The sequence below is a fragment of the Coregonus lavaretus genome, assembly GCF_964263955.1.
Source record: "Coregonus lavaretus genome assembly, contig: HAP1_SCAFFOLD_357, whole genome shotgun sequence".
NCBI lineage: Eukaryota > Metazoa > Chordata > Actinopteri > Salmoniformes > Salmonidae > Coregonus > Coregonus lavaretus.
This window is the reverse complement of record NW_028157485.1, coordinates 242676-257675: the sequence shown is the minus strand read 5'-3', so window position 1 is coordinate 257675 and position 15000 is coordinate 242676. Positions and strand designations below refer to the sequence as shown.

At 46.9% G+C, this 15000-nt stretch overlaps 1 protein-coding gene across 1 annotated transcript in view; it reads left to right on the top strand.

The window, feature by feature from the left end:
• Window positions 1-15000, top strand: part of LOC311125386 (protein disulfide-isomerase A2-like) — a 28546-nt gene that overhangs the window by 11380 nt on the left and 2166 nt on the right. The window contains exons 7-8 of the mRNA XM_084199433.1: window positions 10701-10892; window positions 11391-11511. Coding sequence (XP_084055559.1) covers window positions 10701-10892; window positions 11391-11511 — 313 coding nt within the window. The remainder of the gene's footprint in view (window positions 1-10700; window positions 10893-11390; window positions 11512-15000) is intronic.

Sequence of the window (15000 nt, the reverse complement as noted above, 5' to 3'; positions counted from 1 at the left end):
CTCCAAACACCGGCATCAAGGGCATTATCTCTTAAATATATCCTCCAATCACCGGCTTCAAGGGCATTATCACTTAAATATATCCTCCAAACACCGGCTTCAAGGGCATTATCACTTAAATATATCCTCCAAACACCGGCTTCAAGGGCATTATCACTTAAATATATCCTCCAAATACCGGCATCTCGGCCATTATCACTTAAATATATCCTCCAAACACCGGCATCAAGGGCATTATCACTTAAATATATCCTCCAATCACCGGCTTCAAGGGCATTATCTCTTAAATATATCCTCCAAACACCGGCATCAAGGGCATTATCACTTAAATATATCCTCCAAACTCGGCATCTCGGCCATTATCACTTAAATATATCCTCCAAACACCGGCTTCGAGGGCATTATCACTTAAATATATCCTCCAAACACCGGCATCTCGGCCATTATAACTTTAATATATCCTCCAAACACCGGCTTCAAGGGCATTATCACTTAAATATATCCTTCAAACACTGGCTTCGAGGGCATAATCACTTAAATATTTCCCCAGTGTAGCTCAGTTGCTAGCGCATGGCTCTTGCAATGCCAGGGTTGTGGGTTCGAAAAGAGAAACAACAGTCCCATCATTACTTTAAGACATGAAGGTCAGTCAATACGGAACATGTCAAGATCTTTGAAAGTTTCTTCAAGTGCAGTTGCAAAAACCATCAAGCGCTATGATGAAACTGTCTCTCATGAGGACCGCCACAGGAATGGAAGACCCAGAGTTACCTCTGCTGCAGAGGATATGTTCATTAGAGTTACCAACCTCAGAAATTGCAGCCCAAATAAATGCTTCACAGAGTTCAAGTAACAGACACATCTCAACATCAACTGTTCAGAGGAGACTGTGTGAATCAGGCCTACTCTTACTATACCATACTATGCTATACTATTCAGCACTATATATATATACAGTGGGGAAAAAAAGTATTTAGTCAACCACCAATTGTTCAAGTTCTCCCACTTAAAAAGATGAGAGAGGCCTGTAATTTCCATCATAGGTACACGTCAACTATTACAGACAAAATGAGAAAAAAAAATCCAGAAAATCACATTGTAGGATTTGTAATGAATTTATTTGCAAATTATGGTGGAAAATAAGTATTTGGTCAATAACAAAAGTTTCTCAATACTTTGTTATATACTCTTTGTTGGCAATGACACAGGTCAAACGTTTTCTGTAAGTCTTCAAAAGGTTTTCACACACTGTTGCTGGTATTTTGGCCCATTCCTCCATGCAGATCTCCTCTAGAGCAGTGATGTTTTGGGGCTGTCGCTGGGCAACACAGACTTTAAACTCCCTCCAAAGATTTTCTATGGGGTTGAGATCTGGAGACTGGCTAGGCCACTCCAGGACCTTGAAATGCTTCTTACGAAGCCACTCCTTCGTTGCCCGGGCGGTGTGTTTGGGATCATTGTCATGCTGAAAGACCCAGCCACGTTTCATCTTCAATGCCCTTGCTGATGGAAGGAGGTTTTCACTCAAAATCTCACGATACATGGCCCCATTCATTCTTTCCTTTACACGGATCAGTCGTCCTGGTCCCTTTGCAGAAAAACAGCCCCAAAGCATGATGTTTCCACCCCCATGCTTCACAGTAGGTATGGTGTTCGTTGGATGCAACTAGGCATTCTTTGTCCTCCAAACACGACGAGTTGAGTTTTTACCAAAAAGTTCTATTTTGGTTTCATCTGACCATATGACATTCTCCCAATCCTCTTCTGGATCATCCAAATGCACTCTAGCAAACTTCAGACAGGCCTGGACATGTACTGGCTTAAGCAGGGGGACACGTCTTGCACTGCAGGATTTGAGTCCCTGGCGGCGTAGTGTGTTACTGATGGTAGGCTTTGTTACTTTGGTCCCAGCTCTCTGCAGGTCATTCACTAGGTCCCCCCGTGTGGTTCTGGGATTTTTGCTCACCGTTCTTGTGATCATTTTGACCCCACAGGGTGAGATCTTGCGTGGAGCCCCAGATCGAGGGAGATTATCAGTGGTCTTGTATGTCTTCCATTTCCTAATAATTGCTCCCACAGTTGATTTCTTCAAACCAAGCTGCTTACCTATTGCAGATTCAGTCTTCCCAGCCTGGTGCAGGTCTACAATTTTGTTTCTGGTGTCCTTTGACAGCTCTTTGGTCTTGGCCATAGTGGAGTTTGGAGTGTGACTGTTTGAGGTTGTGGACAGGTGTCTTTTATACTGATAACAAGTTCAAACAGGTGCCATTAATACAGGTAACGAGTGGAGGACAGAGGAGCCTCTTAAAGAAGAAGTTACAGGTCTGTGAGAGCCAGAAATCTTGCTTGTTTGTAGGTGACCAAATACTTATTTTCCACCATAATTTGCAAATAAATTCATAAAAAATCCTACAATGTGATTTTCTGGATTTTCTTTTCTGAATTTGTCTGTCATAGTTGACGTGTACCTATGATGAAAATTACAGGCCTCTCTCATCTTTTTAAGTGGGAGAACTTGCACAATTGGTGGCTGACTAAATACTTTTTTTCCCCACTGTATATATATTGGGAAAGCAGCCTACGCCATAAGGTGGAGAGCCGTCCCAGCTGGAGAACTATCGTCCCATATCTAAACTGTCTGCGCTGGCAAACGTTTTGGAAAAACCTGTTGAACTCACAGCTGAAAGACCATCTTTATATCAACTCAGTTTAATCTCAGTTCCAGTGGGGTTTTAGAGCCAAGCGTAGTACCTCTACTGCAGTAAGGTTGGAGGGGACATTCTAGATGCTCAGGACAAGACAAATCACTGGGTTTCACTTGTTTATGGACTTATCGAAGGCCTTCGACACTGTTGACCATGCCCTGCTGTTGTGTGGACTAAAACAGGTTGGTTTAAGTGTTGAAGCATTTGGACTGGTTCCGAAACTACCTTTCTGACAGAACTCAGTGGGGATGAAGTCTGAGTTTGGGCTTAGTAAAGGAGTTCCCCAGGACACAGTGGGGATGAAGTCTGAGTTTGGGCTTAGTAAAGGAGTTCCCCAGGGCTCAGTGGGGATGAAGTCTGAGTTTGGGCTTAGTAAAGGAGTTCCCCAGGGCTCAGTGGGGATGAAGTCTGAGTTTGGGCTTAGTAAAGGAGTTCCCCAGGGCTCAGTGGGGATGAAGTCTGAGTTTGGGCTTAGTAAAGGAGTTCCCCAGGGCTCAGTGGGGATGAAGTCTGAGTTTGGGCTTAGTAAAGGAGTTCCCCAGGGCTCAGTGGGGATGAAGTCTGAGTTTGGGCTTAGTAAAGGAGTTCCCCAGGGCTCAGTGGGGATGAAGTCTGAGTTTGGGCTTAGTAAAGGAGTTCCCCAGGGCTCAGTGGGGATGAAGTCTGAGTTTGGGCTTAGTAAAGGAGTTCCCCAGGACACAGTGGGGATGAAGTCTGAGTTTGGGCTTAGTAAAGGAGTTCCCCAGGACACAGTGGGGATGAAGTCTGAGTTTGGGCTTAGTAAAGGAGTTCCCCAGGACACAGTGGGGATGAAGTCTGAGTTTGGGCTTAGTAAAGGAGTTCCCCAGGACACAGTGGGGATGAAGTCTGAGTTTGGGCTTAGTAAAGGGGTTCCCCAGGACACAGTGGGGATGAAGTCTGAGTTTGGGCTTAGTAAAGGAGTTCCCCAGGACACAGTGGGGATGAAGTCTGAGTTTGGGCTTAGTAAAGGAGTTCCCCAGGACACAGTGGAGATGAAGTCTGAGTTTGGGCTTAGTAAAGGGGTTCCCCAGGACAGAGTGGGGATGAAGTCTGAGTTTGGGCTTAGTAAAGGAGTTCCCCAGGACACAGTGGGGATGAAGTCTGAGTTTGGGCTTAGTAAAGGAGTTCCCCAGGACACAGTGGGGATGAAGTCTGAGTTTGGGCTTAGTAAAGGAGTTCCCCAGGGCTCAGTGGGGATGAAGTCTGAGTTTGGGCTTAGTAAAGGAGTTCCCCAGGACACAGTGGGGATGAAGTCTGAGTTTGGGCTTAGTAAAGGAGTTCCCCAGGACACAGTGGGGATGAAGTCTGAGTTTGGTCTTAGTAAAGGAGTTCCCCAGGACACAGTGGGGATGAAGTCTGAGTTTGGGCTTAGTAAAGGAGTTCCCAAGAACACAGTGGGGATGAAGTCTGAGTTTGGGCTTAGTAAAGGAGTTCCCCAGGGCTCAGTGGGGATGAAGTCTGAGTTTGGGCTTAGTAAAGGAGTTCCCCAGAACACAGTGGGGATGAAGTCTGAGTTTGGGCTTAGTAAAGGAGTTCCCCAGAACACAGTGGGGATGAAGTCTGAGTTTGGGCTTAGTAAAGGAGTTCCCCAGGGCTCAGTGGGGATGAAGTCTGAGTTTGGGCTTAGTAAAGGAGTTCCCCAGGGCTCAGTGGGGATGAAGTCTGAGTTTGGGCTTAGTAAAGGAGATCCCCAGGGCTCAGTGGGGATGAAGTCTGAGTTTGGGCTTAGTAAAGGAGTTCCCCAGGGCTCAGTGGGGATGAAGTCTGAGTTTGGGCTTAGTAAAGGAGTTCCCCAGGACACAGTGGGGATGAAGTCTGAGTTTGGGCTTAGTAAAGGAGTTCCCCAGGACACAGTGGAGATGAAGTCTGAGTTTGGGCTTAGTAAAGGAGTTCCCCAGGACACAGTGGGGATGAAGTCTGAGTTTGGGCTTAGTAAAGGAGTTCCCCAGGGCTCAGTGGGGATGAAGTCTGAGTTTGGGCTTAGTAAAGGAGTTCCCCAGGGCTCAGTGGGGATGAAGTCTGAGTTTGGGCTTAGTAAAGGAGTTCCCCAGGACACAGTGGGGATGAAGTCTGAGTTTGGGCTTAGTAAAGGAGTTCCCCAGGGCTCAGTGGGGATGAAGTCTGAGTTTGGACTTAGTAAAGGAGTTCCCCAGGGCTCAGTGGGGATGAAGTCTGAGTTTGGGCTTAGTAAAGGAGTTCCCCAGGACACAGTGGGGATGAAGTCTGAGTTTGGGCTTAGTAAAGGAGTTCCCCAGGGCTCAGTGGGGATGAAGTCTGAGTTTGGGCTTAGTAAAGGAGTTCCCCAGGGCTCAGTGGGGATGAAGTCTGAGTTTGGGCTTAGTAAAGGAGTTCCCCAGGACACAGTGGGGATGAAGTCTGAGTTTGGGCTTAGTAAAGGAGTTCCCCAGGACACAGTGGGGATGAAGTCTGAGTTTGGGCTTAGTAAAGGAGTTCCCCAGGGCTCAGTGGGGATGAAGTCTGAGTTTGGGTTTAGTAAAGGAGTTCCCCAGGGCTCAGTGGGGATGAAGTCTGAGTTTGGGCTTAGTAAAGGAGTTCCCCAGGACACAGTGGGGATGAAGTCTGAGTTTGGGCTTAGTAAAGGAGTTCCCCAGGACACAGTGGGGATGAAGTCTGAGTTTGGGCTTAGTAAAGGAGTTCCCCAGGGCTCAGTGGGGATGAAGTCTGAGTTTGGGCTTAGTAAAGGAGTTCCCCAGAACACAGTGGGGATGAAATCTGAGTTTGGGCTTAGTAAAGGAGTTCCCCAGAACACAGTGGGGATGAAGTCTGAGTTTGGGCTTAGTAAAGGAGTTCCCCAGGACACAGTGGGGATGAAGTCTGAGTTTGGGCTTAGTAAAGGAGTTCCCCAGGGCTCAGTGGGGATGAAGTCTGAGTTTGGGCTTAGTAAAGGAGTTCCCCAGGACACAGTGGGGATGAAGTCTGAGTTTGGGCTTAGTAAAGGAGTTCCCCAGGGCTCAGTGGGGATGAAGTCTGAGTTTGGGCTTAGTAAAGGAGTTCCCCAGGGCTCAGTGGGGATGAAGTCTGAGTTTGGGCTTAGTAAAGGAGTTCCCCAGGGCTCAGTGGGGATGAAGTCTGAGTTTGGGCTTAGTAAAGGAGTTCCCCAAGACACAGTGGGGATGAAGTCTGAGTTTGGGCTTAGTAAAGGAGTTCCCCAGGGCTCAGTGGGGATGAAGTCTGAGTTTGGGCTTAGTAAAGGAGTTCCCCAGGGCTCAGTGGGGATGAAGTCTGAGTTTGGGCTTAGTAAAGGAGTTCCCCAGGACACAGTGGGGATGAAGTCTGAGTTTGGGCTTAGTAAAGGAGTTCCCCAGGACACAGTGGAGATGAAGTCTGAGTTTGGGCTTAGTAAAGGAGTTCCCCAGGACACAGTGGGGATGAAGTCTGAGTTTGGGCTTAGTAAAGGAGTTCCCCAGGGCTCAGTGGGGATGAAGTCTGAGTTTGGGCTTAGTAAAGGAGTTCCCCAGGGCTCAGTGGGGATGAAGTCTGAGTTTGGGCTTAGTAAAGGAGTTCCCCAGGACACAGTGGGGATGAAGTCTGAGTTTGGGCTTAGTAAAGGAGTTCCCCAGGGCTCAGTGGGGATGAAGTCTGAGTTTGGGCTTAGTAAAGGAGTTCCCCAGGGCTCAGTGGGGATGAAGTCTGAGTTTGGGCTTAGTAAAGGAGTTCCCCAGGACACAGTGGGGATGAAGTCTGAGTTTGGGCTTAGTAAAGGAGTTCCCCAGGGCTCAGTGGGGATGAAGTCTGAGTTTGGGCTTAGTAAAGGAGTTCCCCAGGGCTCAGTGGGGATGAAGTCTGAGTTTGGGCTTAGTAAAGGAGTTCCCCAGGACACAGTGGGGATGAAGTCTGAGTTTGGGCTTAGTAAAGGAGTTCCCCAGGACACAGTGGGGATGAAGTCTGAGTTTGGGCTTAGTAAAGGAGTTCCCCAGGGCTCAGTGGGGATGAAGTCTGAGTTTGGGTTTAGTAAAGGAGTTCCCCAGGGCTCAGTGGGGATGAAGTCTGAGTTTGGGCTTAGTAAAGGAGTTCCCCAGGACACAGTGGGGATGAAGTCTGAGTTTGGGCTTAGTAAAGGAGTTCCCCAGGACACAGTGGGGATGAAGTCTGAGTTTGGGCTTAGTAAAGGAGTTCCCCAGGGCTCAGTGGGGATGAAGTCTGAGTTTGGGCTTAGTAAAGGAGTTCCCCAGAACACAGTGGGGATGATGTCTGAGTTTGGGCTTAGTAAAGGAGTTCCCCAGAACACAGTGGGGATGAAGTCTGAGTTTGGGCTTAGTAAAGGAGTTCCCCAGGACACAGTGGGGATGAAGTCTGAGTTTGGGCTTAGTAAAGGAGTTCCCCAGGGCTCAGTGGGGATGAAGTCTGAGTTTGGGCTTAGTAAAGGAGTTCCCCAGGACACAGTGGGGATGAAGTCTGAGTTTGGGCTTAGTAAAGGAGTTCCCCAGGGCTCAGTGGGGATGAAGTCTGAGTTTGGGCTTAGTAAAGGAGTTCCCCAGGGCTCAGTGGGGATGAAGTCTGAGTTTGGGCTTAGTAAAGGAGTTCCCCAGGGCTCAGTGGGGATGAAGTCTGAGTTTGGGCTTAGTAAAGGAGTTCCCCAGGACACAGTGGGGATGAAGTCTGAGTTTGGGCTTAGTAAAGGAGTTCCCCAGGGCTCAGTGGGGATGAAGTCTGAGTTTGGGCTTAGTAAAGGAGTTCCCCAGGGCTCAGTGGGGATGAAGTCTGAGTTTGGGCTTAGTAAAGGAGTTCCCCAGGGCTCAGTGGGGATGAAGTCTCAGTTTGGGCTTAGTAAAGGAGTTCCCCAGGGCTCAGTGGGGATGAAGTCTGAGTTTGGGCTTAGTAAAGGAGTTCCCCAGGGCTCAGTGGGGATGAAGTCTGAGTTTCAAAGGCTTAGTAAAGGAGTTCCCCAGGACACAGTGGGGATGAAGTCTGAGTTTGGGCTTAGTAAAGGAGTTCCCCAGGACACAGTGGGGATGAAGTCTGAGTATGGGCTTAGTAAAGGAGTTCCCCAGGAATCAGTGGGGATGAAGTCTGAGTTTGGGCTAGTAAATGAGTTCCCCAGGGCTCAGTGGGGATGAAGTCTGAGTTTCAAAGGCTTAGTAAAGGAGTTCCCCAGGACACAGTGGGGATGAAGTCTGAGTTTGGGCTTAGTAAAGGAGTTCCCCAGGGCTCAGTGGGGATGAAGTCTGAGTTTGGGCTTAGTAAAGGAGTTCCCCAGGGCTCAGTGGGGATGAAGTCTGAGTTTCAAAGGCTTAGTAAAGGAGTTCCCCAGGACACAGTGGGGATGAAGTCTGAGTTTGGGCTTAGTAAAGGAGTTCCCCAGGGCTCAGTGGGGATGAAGTCTGAGTTTGGGCTTAGTAAAGGAGTTCCCCAGGGCTCAGTGGGGATGAAGTCTGAGTTTGGGCTTAGTAAAGGAGTTCCCCAGGACACAGTGGGGATGAAGTCTGAGTTTGGGCTTAGTAAAGGAGTTCCCCAGGGCTCAGTGGGGATGAAGTCTGAGTTTGGGCTTAGTAAAGGAGTTCCCCAGGACACAGTGGGGATGAAGTCTGAGTTTGGGCTTAGTAAAGGAGTTCCCCAGAACACAGTGGGGATGAAGTCTGAGTTTGGGCTTAGTAAAGGAGTTCCCCAGGGCTCAGTGGAGATGAGGTCTGAGTTTGGGCTTAGTAAAGGAGTTCCCCAGGACACAGTGGGGATGAAGTCTGAGTTTGGGCTTAGTAAAGGAGTTCCCCAGGGCTCAGTGGGGATGAAGTCTGAGTTTGGGCTTAGTAAAGGAGTTCCCCAGGGCTCAGTGGGGATGAAGTCTGAGTTTGGGCTTAGTAAAGGAGTTCCCCAGGACACAGTGGGGATGAAGTCTGAGTTTGGGCTTAGTAAAGGAGTTCCCCAGGACACAGTGGGGATGAAGTCTGAGTATCAAAGGCTTAGTAAAGGAGTTCCCCAGGGCTCAGTGGGGATGAAGTCTGAGTTTCAAAGGCTTAGTAAAGGAGTTCCCCAGGACACAGTGGGGATGAAGTCTGAGTTTGGGCTTAGTAAAGGAGTTCCCCAGGGCTCAGTGGGAATGAAGTCAGAGTTTGGGCTTAGTAAAGGAGTTCCCCAGGACACAGTGGGGATGAAGTCTGAGTTTCAAAGGCTTAGTAAAGGAGTTCCCCAGGCCACAGTGGGGATGAAGTCTGAGTTTCAAAGGCTTAGTAAAGGAGTTCCCCAGGCCACAGTGGGGATGAAGTCTGAGTTTGGGCTTAGTAAAGGAGTTCCCCAGGACACAGTGGGGATGAAGTCTGAGTTTGGGCTTAGTAAAGGAGTTCCCCAGGACACAGTGGGGATGAAGTCTGAGTTTGGGCTTAGTAAAGGAGTTCCCCAGGGCTCAGTGGGGATGAAGTCTGAGTTTGGGCTTAGTAAAGGAGTTCCCCAGGACACAGTGGGGATGAAGTCTGAGTTTGGGCTTAGTAAAGGAGTTCCCCAGGACACAGTGGGGATGAAGTCTGAGTTTGGGCTTAGTAAAGGAGTTCCCCAGGACACAGTGGGGATGAAGTCTGAGTTTGGGCTTAGTAAAGGAGTTCCCCAGGGCTCAACGTAAAGCCTTTTTACACTATACAGGGGATCTAGGGGAGACTGTTGAATCTGCTAATCTCCATCTGTACGCTGATGACAATTATTTATTCTAGCGCATCTGGTATTGAGAAGGCTTTTCAGGACTTACAGTTGGCTTTTGATGCTGTTCAAAAGCAACTTTTCGAATTGAAACTTGTGCTTTGATGCAAGGAAAACTGAATGAATGGTTTTCTCTTCTCTGAAAGTAGACAGATGAAGTCACTGGCAGATTTGAACTGTAAAAGGCCAGCAAGTTGATAGGGTCACTTCCTATACGTGTCTTGGGCTCTGGTTAGATGAAAAGCTGAATTTTAAAGGGCACATTGATAACTTGACCAAGAAACATACGTTTTTTTTTGTTTTTTTTTATTATATATTTTTTGATCTTGTTTTTCAATGTCAGAAAGGATGTTGTTCAAAGCACCTTTTTTTAAATCTAGTGCTGGATTATGGTGATATTCTCTATATGCAGGCCTCAGCAAGTATCTTAACAACTCTGGATACAGAGTATCATGGTGCTTTAAGATTGATCACCAATGCTAGATCACTCACTCATCACTGTAATGTGTTTGCCTTGGTGTAATGAACATCTCTCTCCACCAGGAGGCTAAAGCACTGGTCCTCTATAGCTCAATTGGTAGAGCATGGCGCTTGTAACGCCAGGGTAGTGGGTTCGATCCCCGGGACCACCCATACATAAAAATGTATGCACACATGACTGTAAGTCGCTTTGGATAAAAGCGTCTGCTAAATGGCATATTATTATTATTATTATTATTATATTACTACTACTATATACTACTACTACACACTACTGTATACAGTATATTACTACTACTATATACAGTATATTACTACTACTACACACTACTATATACAGTACACTGTTCAGCAGCAGATTTGTCACAGTTTTCCAAGGTTTTCCTTGGTATGGGCATTGACAAGTGTGTGTGTGTGTGTGTGTGTTGTGCGTGTGTGTTGTGCGTGTGTGTGTGTGTGTGTGTGTGTATGTGTGTGTGTGTGTGTGTGTGTATGTGTGTGTGTGTGTGTGTATGTGTGTGTGTGTGTGTGTGTGTGTGTGTGGTGTGTGTGTTGTGCGTGTGTGTGTGTATGTGTGTGTGTGTGTATGTGTGTGTGTGTGTTTGTGTATGTGTGTGTGTGTGTGTGTGTGTGTGTGTGTCTGTGTGTGTGGTGTGTGTGTTGTGCGTGTGTGTGTGTATGTGTGTGTGTGTGTATGTGTGTGTGTGTGTGTGTATGTGTGTGTGTGTGTGTGTGTGTGTGGTGTGTGTGATGTGCGTGTGTGTTGTGCGTGTGTGTGTGTATGTGTGTGTGTGTGTGTGTGGTGTGTGTGTTGTGCGTGTGTGTTGTGTGTGTTGTGTGTGTATGTAGTTATTGTTCATCATGATAGATGTAACGGGACCAGTCAGTCATGTCCTGAAGTACTTTGGTCTTTCGGAGGGCGACGCCCCCACTGTACGCATCATCAACACCGACACCGTCAAGAAGTTCGCTCTAATTGGACAGATAACGGCTGCCACGCTCCAAACGTTCTGTCAGGGAGTTCTGGACGGAACCGTGAAGGTAAACAACCACCCGACCAATCACATCACTCCTACCCCTACAGCTAGCTAATCACATAACGCCTACTACTCGAGCTAGCCAATCACAACACTCCTACTACTAGAGCTGGCCAATCACATCACTCACACTACTAGAGCTAGCCAATCACATCACTCCTACTACTAGAGCTAGCCAATCACATCACTCACACTACTCGAGCTAGCCAATCACAACACTCCTACTACTAGAGCTAGCCAATCACAACACTCCTACTACTAGAGCTAGCCAATCACATCACTCCTACTACTCGAGCTAGCCAATCACATGACTCCCACCACTGCAGCCAGCCAACCAGTTCAAGCGTACCCTTACAGCCACACAGGGTTTAAAGTCAGCGGCTAGAGGTTAGAGGTCAGAGGCTAGAGGTCAGAGGTTAAAGGTTAGAGGTCAGAGGTTAAAGGTTAGAGGTCAGAGGTTAAAGGTTAGAGGTCAGAGTATAACTGTGTGTTGTGGTTCCAGTCCCACCTGCTGAGTGAGGAGGTACCAGAGGACTGGGATAAAGGACCCGTTAAAGTTCTGGTCGGGAAGAACTTTGAGGCTGTCACTCTCGACAAAAACAAGAATGTCTTCGTAGAGTTCTGTAAGTCAACTATTCCTACCCAGCTGTATCAATCATCAGCAGTTCAACTTTCAAGGCGTGGCATAAGAAATCCCAGCCTCTCTGTACTACAGATAACTGATCAAATAAAGGAAACGCTTGAGTAAATGAGGGATACAAAGTATATTGAAAGCAGGCGCTTCCACACAGGTGTGGTTCCTGAGTTAATTAAACAATTAACATCCCATCATGCTTAGGGTCATATATAAGAATGCAGGGCAGGCCATTAGTTTGGCTACCGTGGCTATGCCCCAATAGGATGACAACGCCCCCATCCACAGGGTACGAGTGGTCGCTGAATGGTTTGATGAGCATGAAAATGATGTAAATCATGTGCCATGGCCGTCTCAGTCACCAGATCTCAACCCAATTGAACACTTATGGGAGATTCTGGAAGGGCGCCTGAGTCAGTGTTTTCCAACATCATCAACAAAACACACCATTTTTTTGAATTTCTCGTGGAAGAATGGTGTCGCATCCCTCCAGTAGAGTTCCAGACACTTGTAGAATGTACGTCAAGGCTCACTGAAGCTGTTCTGGCTGCTGGTGGCCCAACGCCATATTAAGACACTTTATCTTGGTGATTCCTTTATTTAGCCAGTTACCTGTAACTAGTAGCTAGCTAAGTGTAAGTTGAGCTAGCTAACTAGCTAGCTAAAGTTAGCTAAAGCTAGCGTGTGTGTGTGTGTATATACAGTACCAGCTAGCTAGCTAACGTTAGCTAAAGCTAGGGTGTGTGTGTGTGTAGATACAGTACCAGCTAGCTAGCTAACGTTAGCTAAAGCTAGCGTGTGTGTGTGTATATACCGTACCAGCTAGCTAGCTAACGTTAGCTAAAGCTAGTGTGTGTGTGTGTATATACAGTACCAGCTAGCTAGCTAACGTTAGCTAAAGCTAGCGTGTGTGTGTGTGTAGATACAGTACCAGCTAGCTAGCTAACGTTAGCTAAAGCTAGCGTGTGTGTGTGTATATACAGTACCAGCTAGCTAGCTAACGTTAGCTAAAGCTAGTGTGTGTGTGTGTATATACAGAACCAGCTAGCTAGCTAACGTTAGCTAAAGCTAGCGTGTGTGTGTGTGTATATACAGTACCAGCTAGCTAGCTAACGTTAGCTAAAGCTAGCGTGTGTGTGTGTAGATACAGTACCAGCTAGCTAGCTAACGTTAGCTAAAGCTAGCGTGTGTGTGTATATACAGTACCAGCTAGCTAGCTAACGTTAGCTAAAGCTAGCGTGTGTGTGTGTGTGTAGATACAGTACCAGCTAGCTAGCTAACGTTAGCTAAAGCTAGCGTGTGTGTGTGTGTGTAGATACAGTACCAGCTAGCTAGCTAACGTTAGCTAAAGCTAGCGTGTGTGTGTGTGTATATACAGTACCAGCTAGCTAGCTAACGTTAGCTAAAGCTAGCGTGTGTGTGTGTGTATATACAGTACCAGCTAGCTAGCTAACGTTAGCTAAAGCTAGCGTGTGTGTGTGTGTGTGTATATACAGTACCAGCTAGCTAGCTAACGTTAGCTAAAGCTAGCGTGTGTGTGTGTGTATATACAGTACCAGCTAGCTAGCTAACGTTAGCTAAAGCTAGCGTGTGTGTGTGTGTAGATACAGTACCAGCTAGCTAGCTAACGTTAGCTAAAGCTAGCGTGTGTTTGTGTATATACAGTACCAGCTAGCTAGCTAACGTTAGCTAAAGCTAGTGTGTGTGTGTGTATATACAGTACCAGCTAGCTAGCTAACGTTAGCTAAAGCTAGCATGTGTGTGTGTAGATACAGTACCAGCTAGCTAGCTAACGTTAGCTAAAGCTAGCGTGTGTGTGTGTGTGTGTGTAGATACAGTACCAGCTAGCTAGCTAACGTTAGCTAAAGCTAGTGTGTGTGTGTGTATATACAGTACCAGCTAGCTAGCTAACGTTAGCTAAAGCTAGCGTGTGTGTGTGTGTGTATATACAGTACCAGCTAGCTAGCTAACGTTAGCTAAAGCTAGCGTGTGTGTGTGTGTATATACAGTACCAGCTAGCTAGCTAACGTTAGCTAAAGCTAGCGTGTGTGTGTGTGTGTATATACAGTACCAGCTAGCTAGCTAACGTTAGCTAAAGCTAGCGTGTGCGTGTGTGTGTGTATATACAGTACCAGCTAGCTAGCTAACGTTAGCTAAAGCTAGCGTGTGTGTGTGTGTATATACAGTACCAGCTAGCTAGCTAACGTTAGCTAAAGCTAGCGTGTGTGTGTGTGTAGATACAGTACCAGCTAGCTAGCTAACGTTAGCTAAAGCTAGCGTGTGTGTGTGTGTGTAGATACAGTACCAGCTAGCTAGCTAACGTTGGCTAAAGCTAGCGTGTGTTTGTGTATATACAGTACCAGCTAGCTAGCTAACGTTAGCTAAAGCTAGCGTGTGTGTGTGTATATACAGTACCAGCTAGCTAGCTAACGTTAGCTAAAGCTAGCGTGTGTGTGTGTATATACAGTACCAACTAGCTAGCTAACGTTAGCTAAAGCTAACGTGTGTTTGTGTATATACAGTACCAGCTAGCTAGCTAACGTTAGCTAAAGCTAGTATGTGTGTGTGTAGATACAGTACCAGCTAGCTAGCTAACGTTAGCTAAAGCTAGCGTGTGTGTGTGTGTGTGTGTAGATACAGTACCAGCTAGCTAGCTAACGTTAGCTAAAGCTAGTGTGTGTGTGTGTATATACAGTACCAGCTAGCTAGCTAACGTTAGCTAAAGCTAGCGTGTGTGTGTGTGTGTGTGTATATACAGTACCAGCTAGCTAGCTAACGTTAGCTAAAGCTAGCGTGTGTGTGTGTGTGTATATACAGTACCAGCTAGCTAGCTAACGTTAGCTAAAGCTAGCGTGTGTGTGTGTGTATATACAGTACCAGCTAGCTAGCTAACGTTAGCTAAAGCTAGCGTGTGTGTGTGTGTATATACAGTACCAGCTAGCTAGCTAACGTTAGCTAAAGCTAGCGTGTGTGTGTGTGTGTAGATACAGTACCAGCTAGCTAGCTAACGTTAGCTAAAGCTAGCGTGTGTTTGTGTATATACAGTACCAGCTAGCTAGCTAACGTTAGCTAAAGCTAGCGTGTGTGTGTGTGTAGATACAGTACCAGCTAGCTAGCTAACGTTAGCTAAAGCTAGCGTGTGTGTGTGTGTGTAGATACAGTACCAGCTAGCTAGCTAACGTTAGCTAAAGCTAGCGTGTGTTTGTGTATATACAGTACCAGCTAGCTAGCTAACGTTAGCTAAAGCTAGCGTGTGTGTGTGTGTGTGTGTAGATACAGTACCAGCTAGCTAGCTAACGTTAGCTAAAGCTAGTGTGTGTGTGTGTATATACAGTACCAGCTAGCTAGCTAACGTTAGCTAAAGCTAGCGTGTGTGTGTGTGTGTGTGTATATACAGTACCAGCTAGCTAGCTAACGTTAGCTAAAGCTAGCATGTGTGTGTGTAGATACAGTACCAGCTAGCTAGCTAACGTTAGCT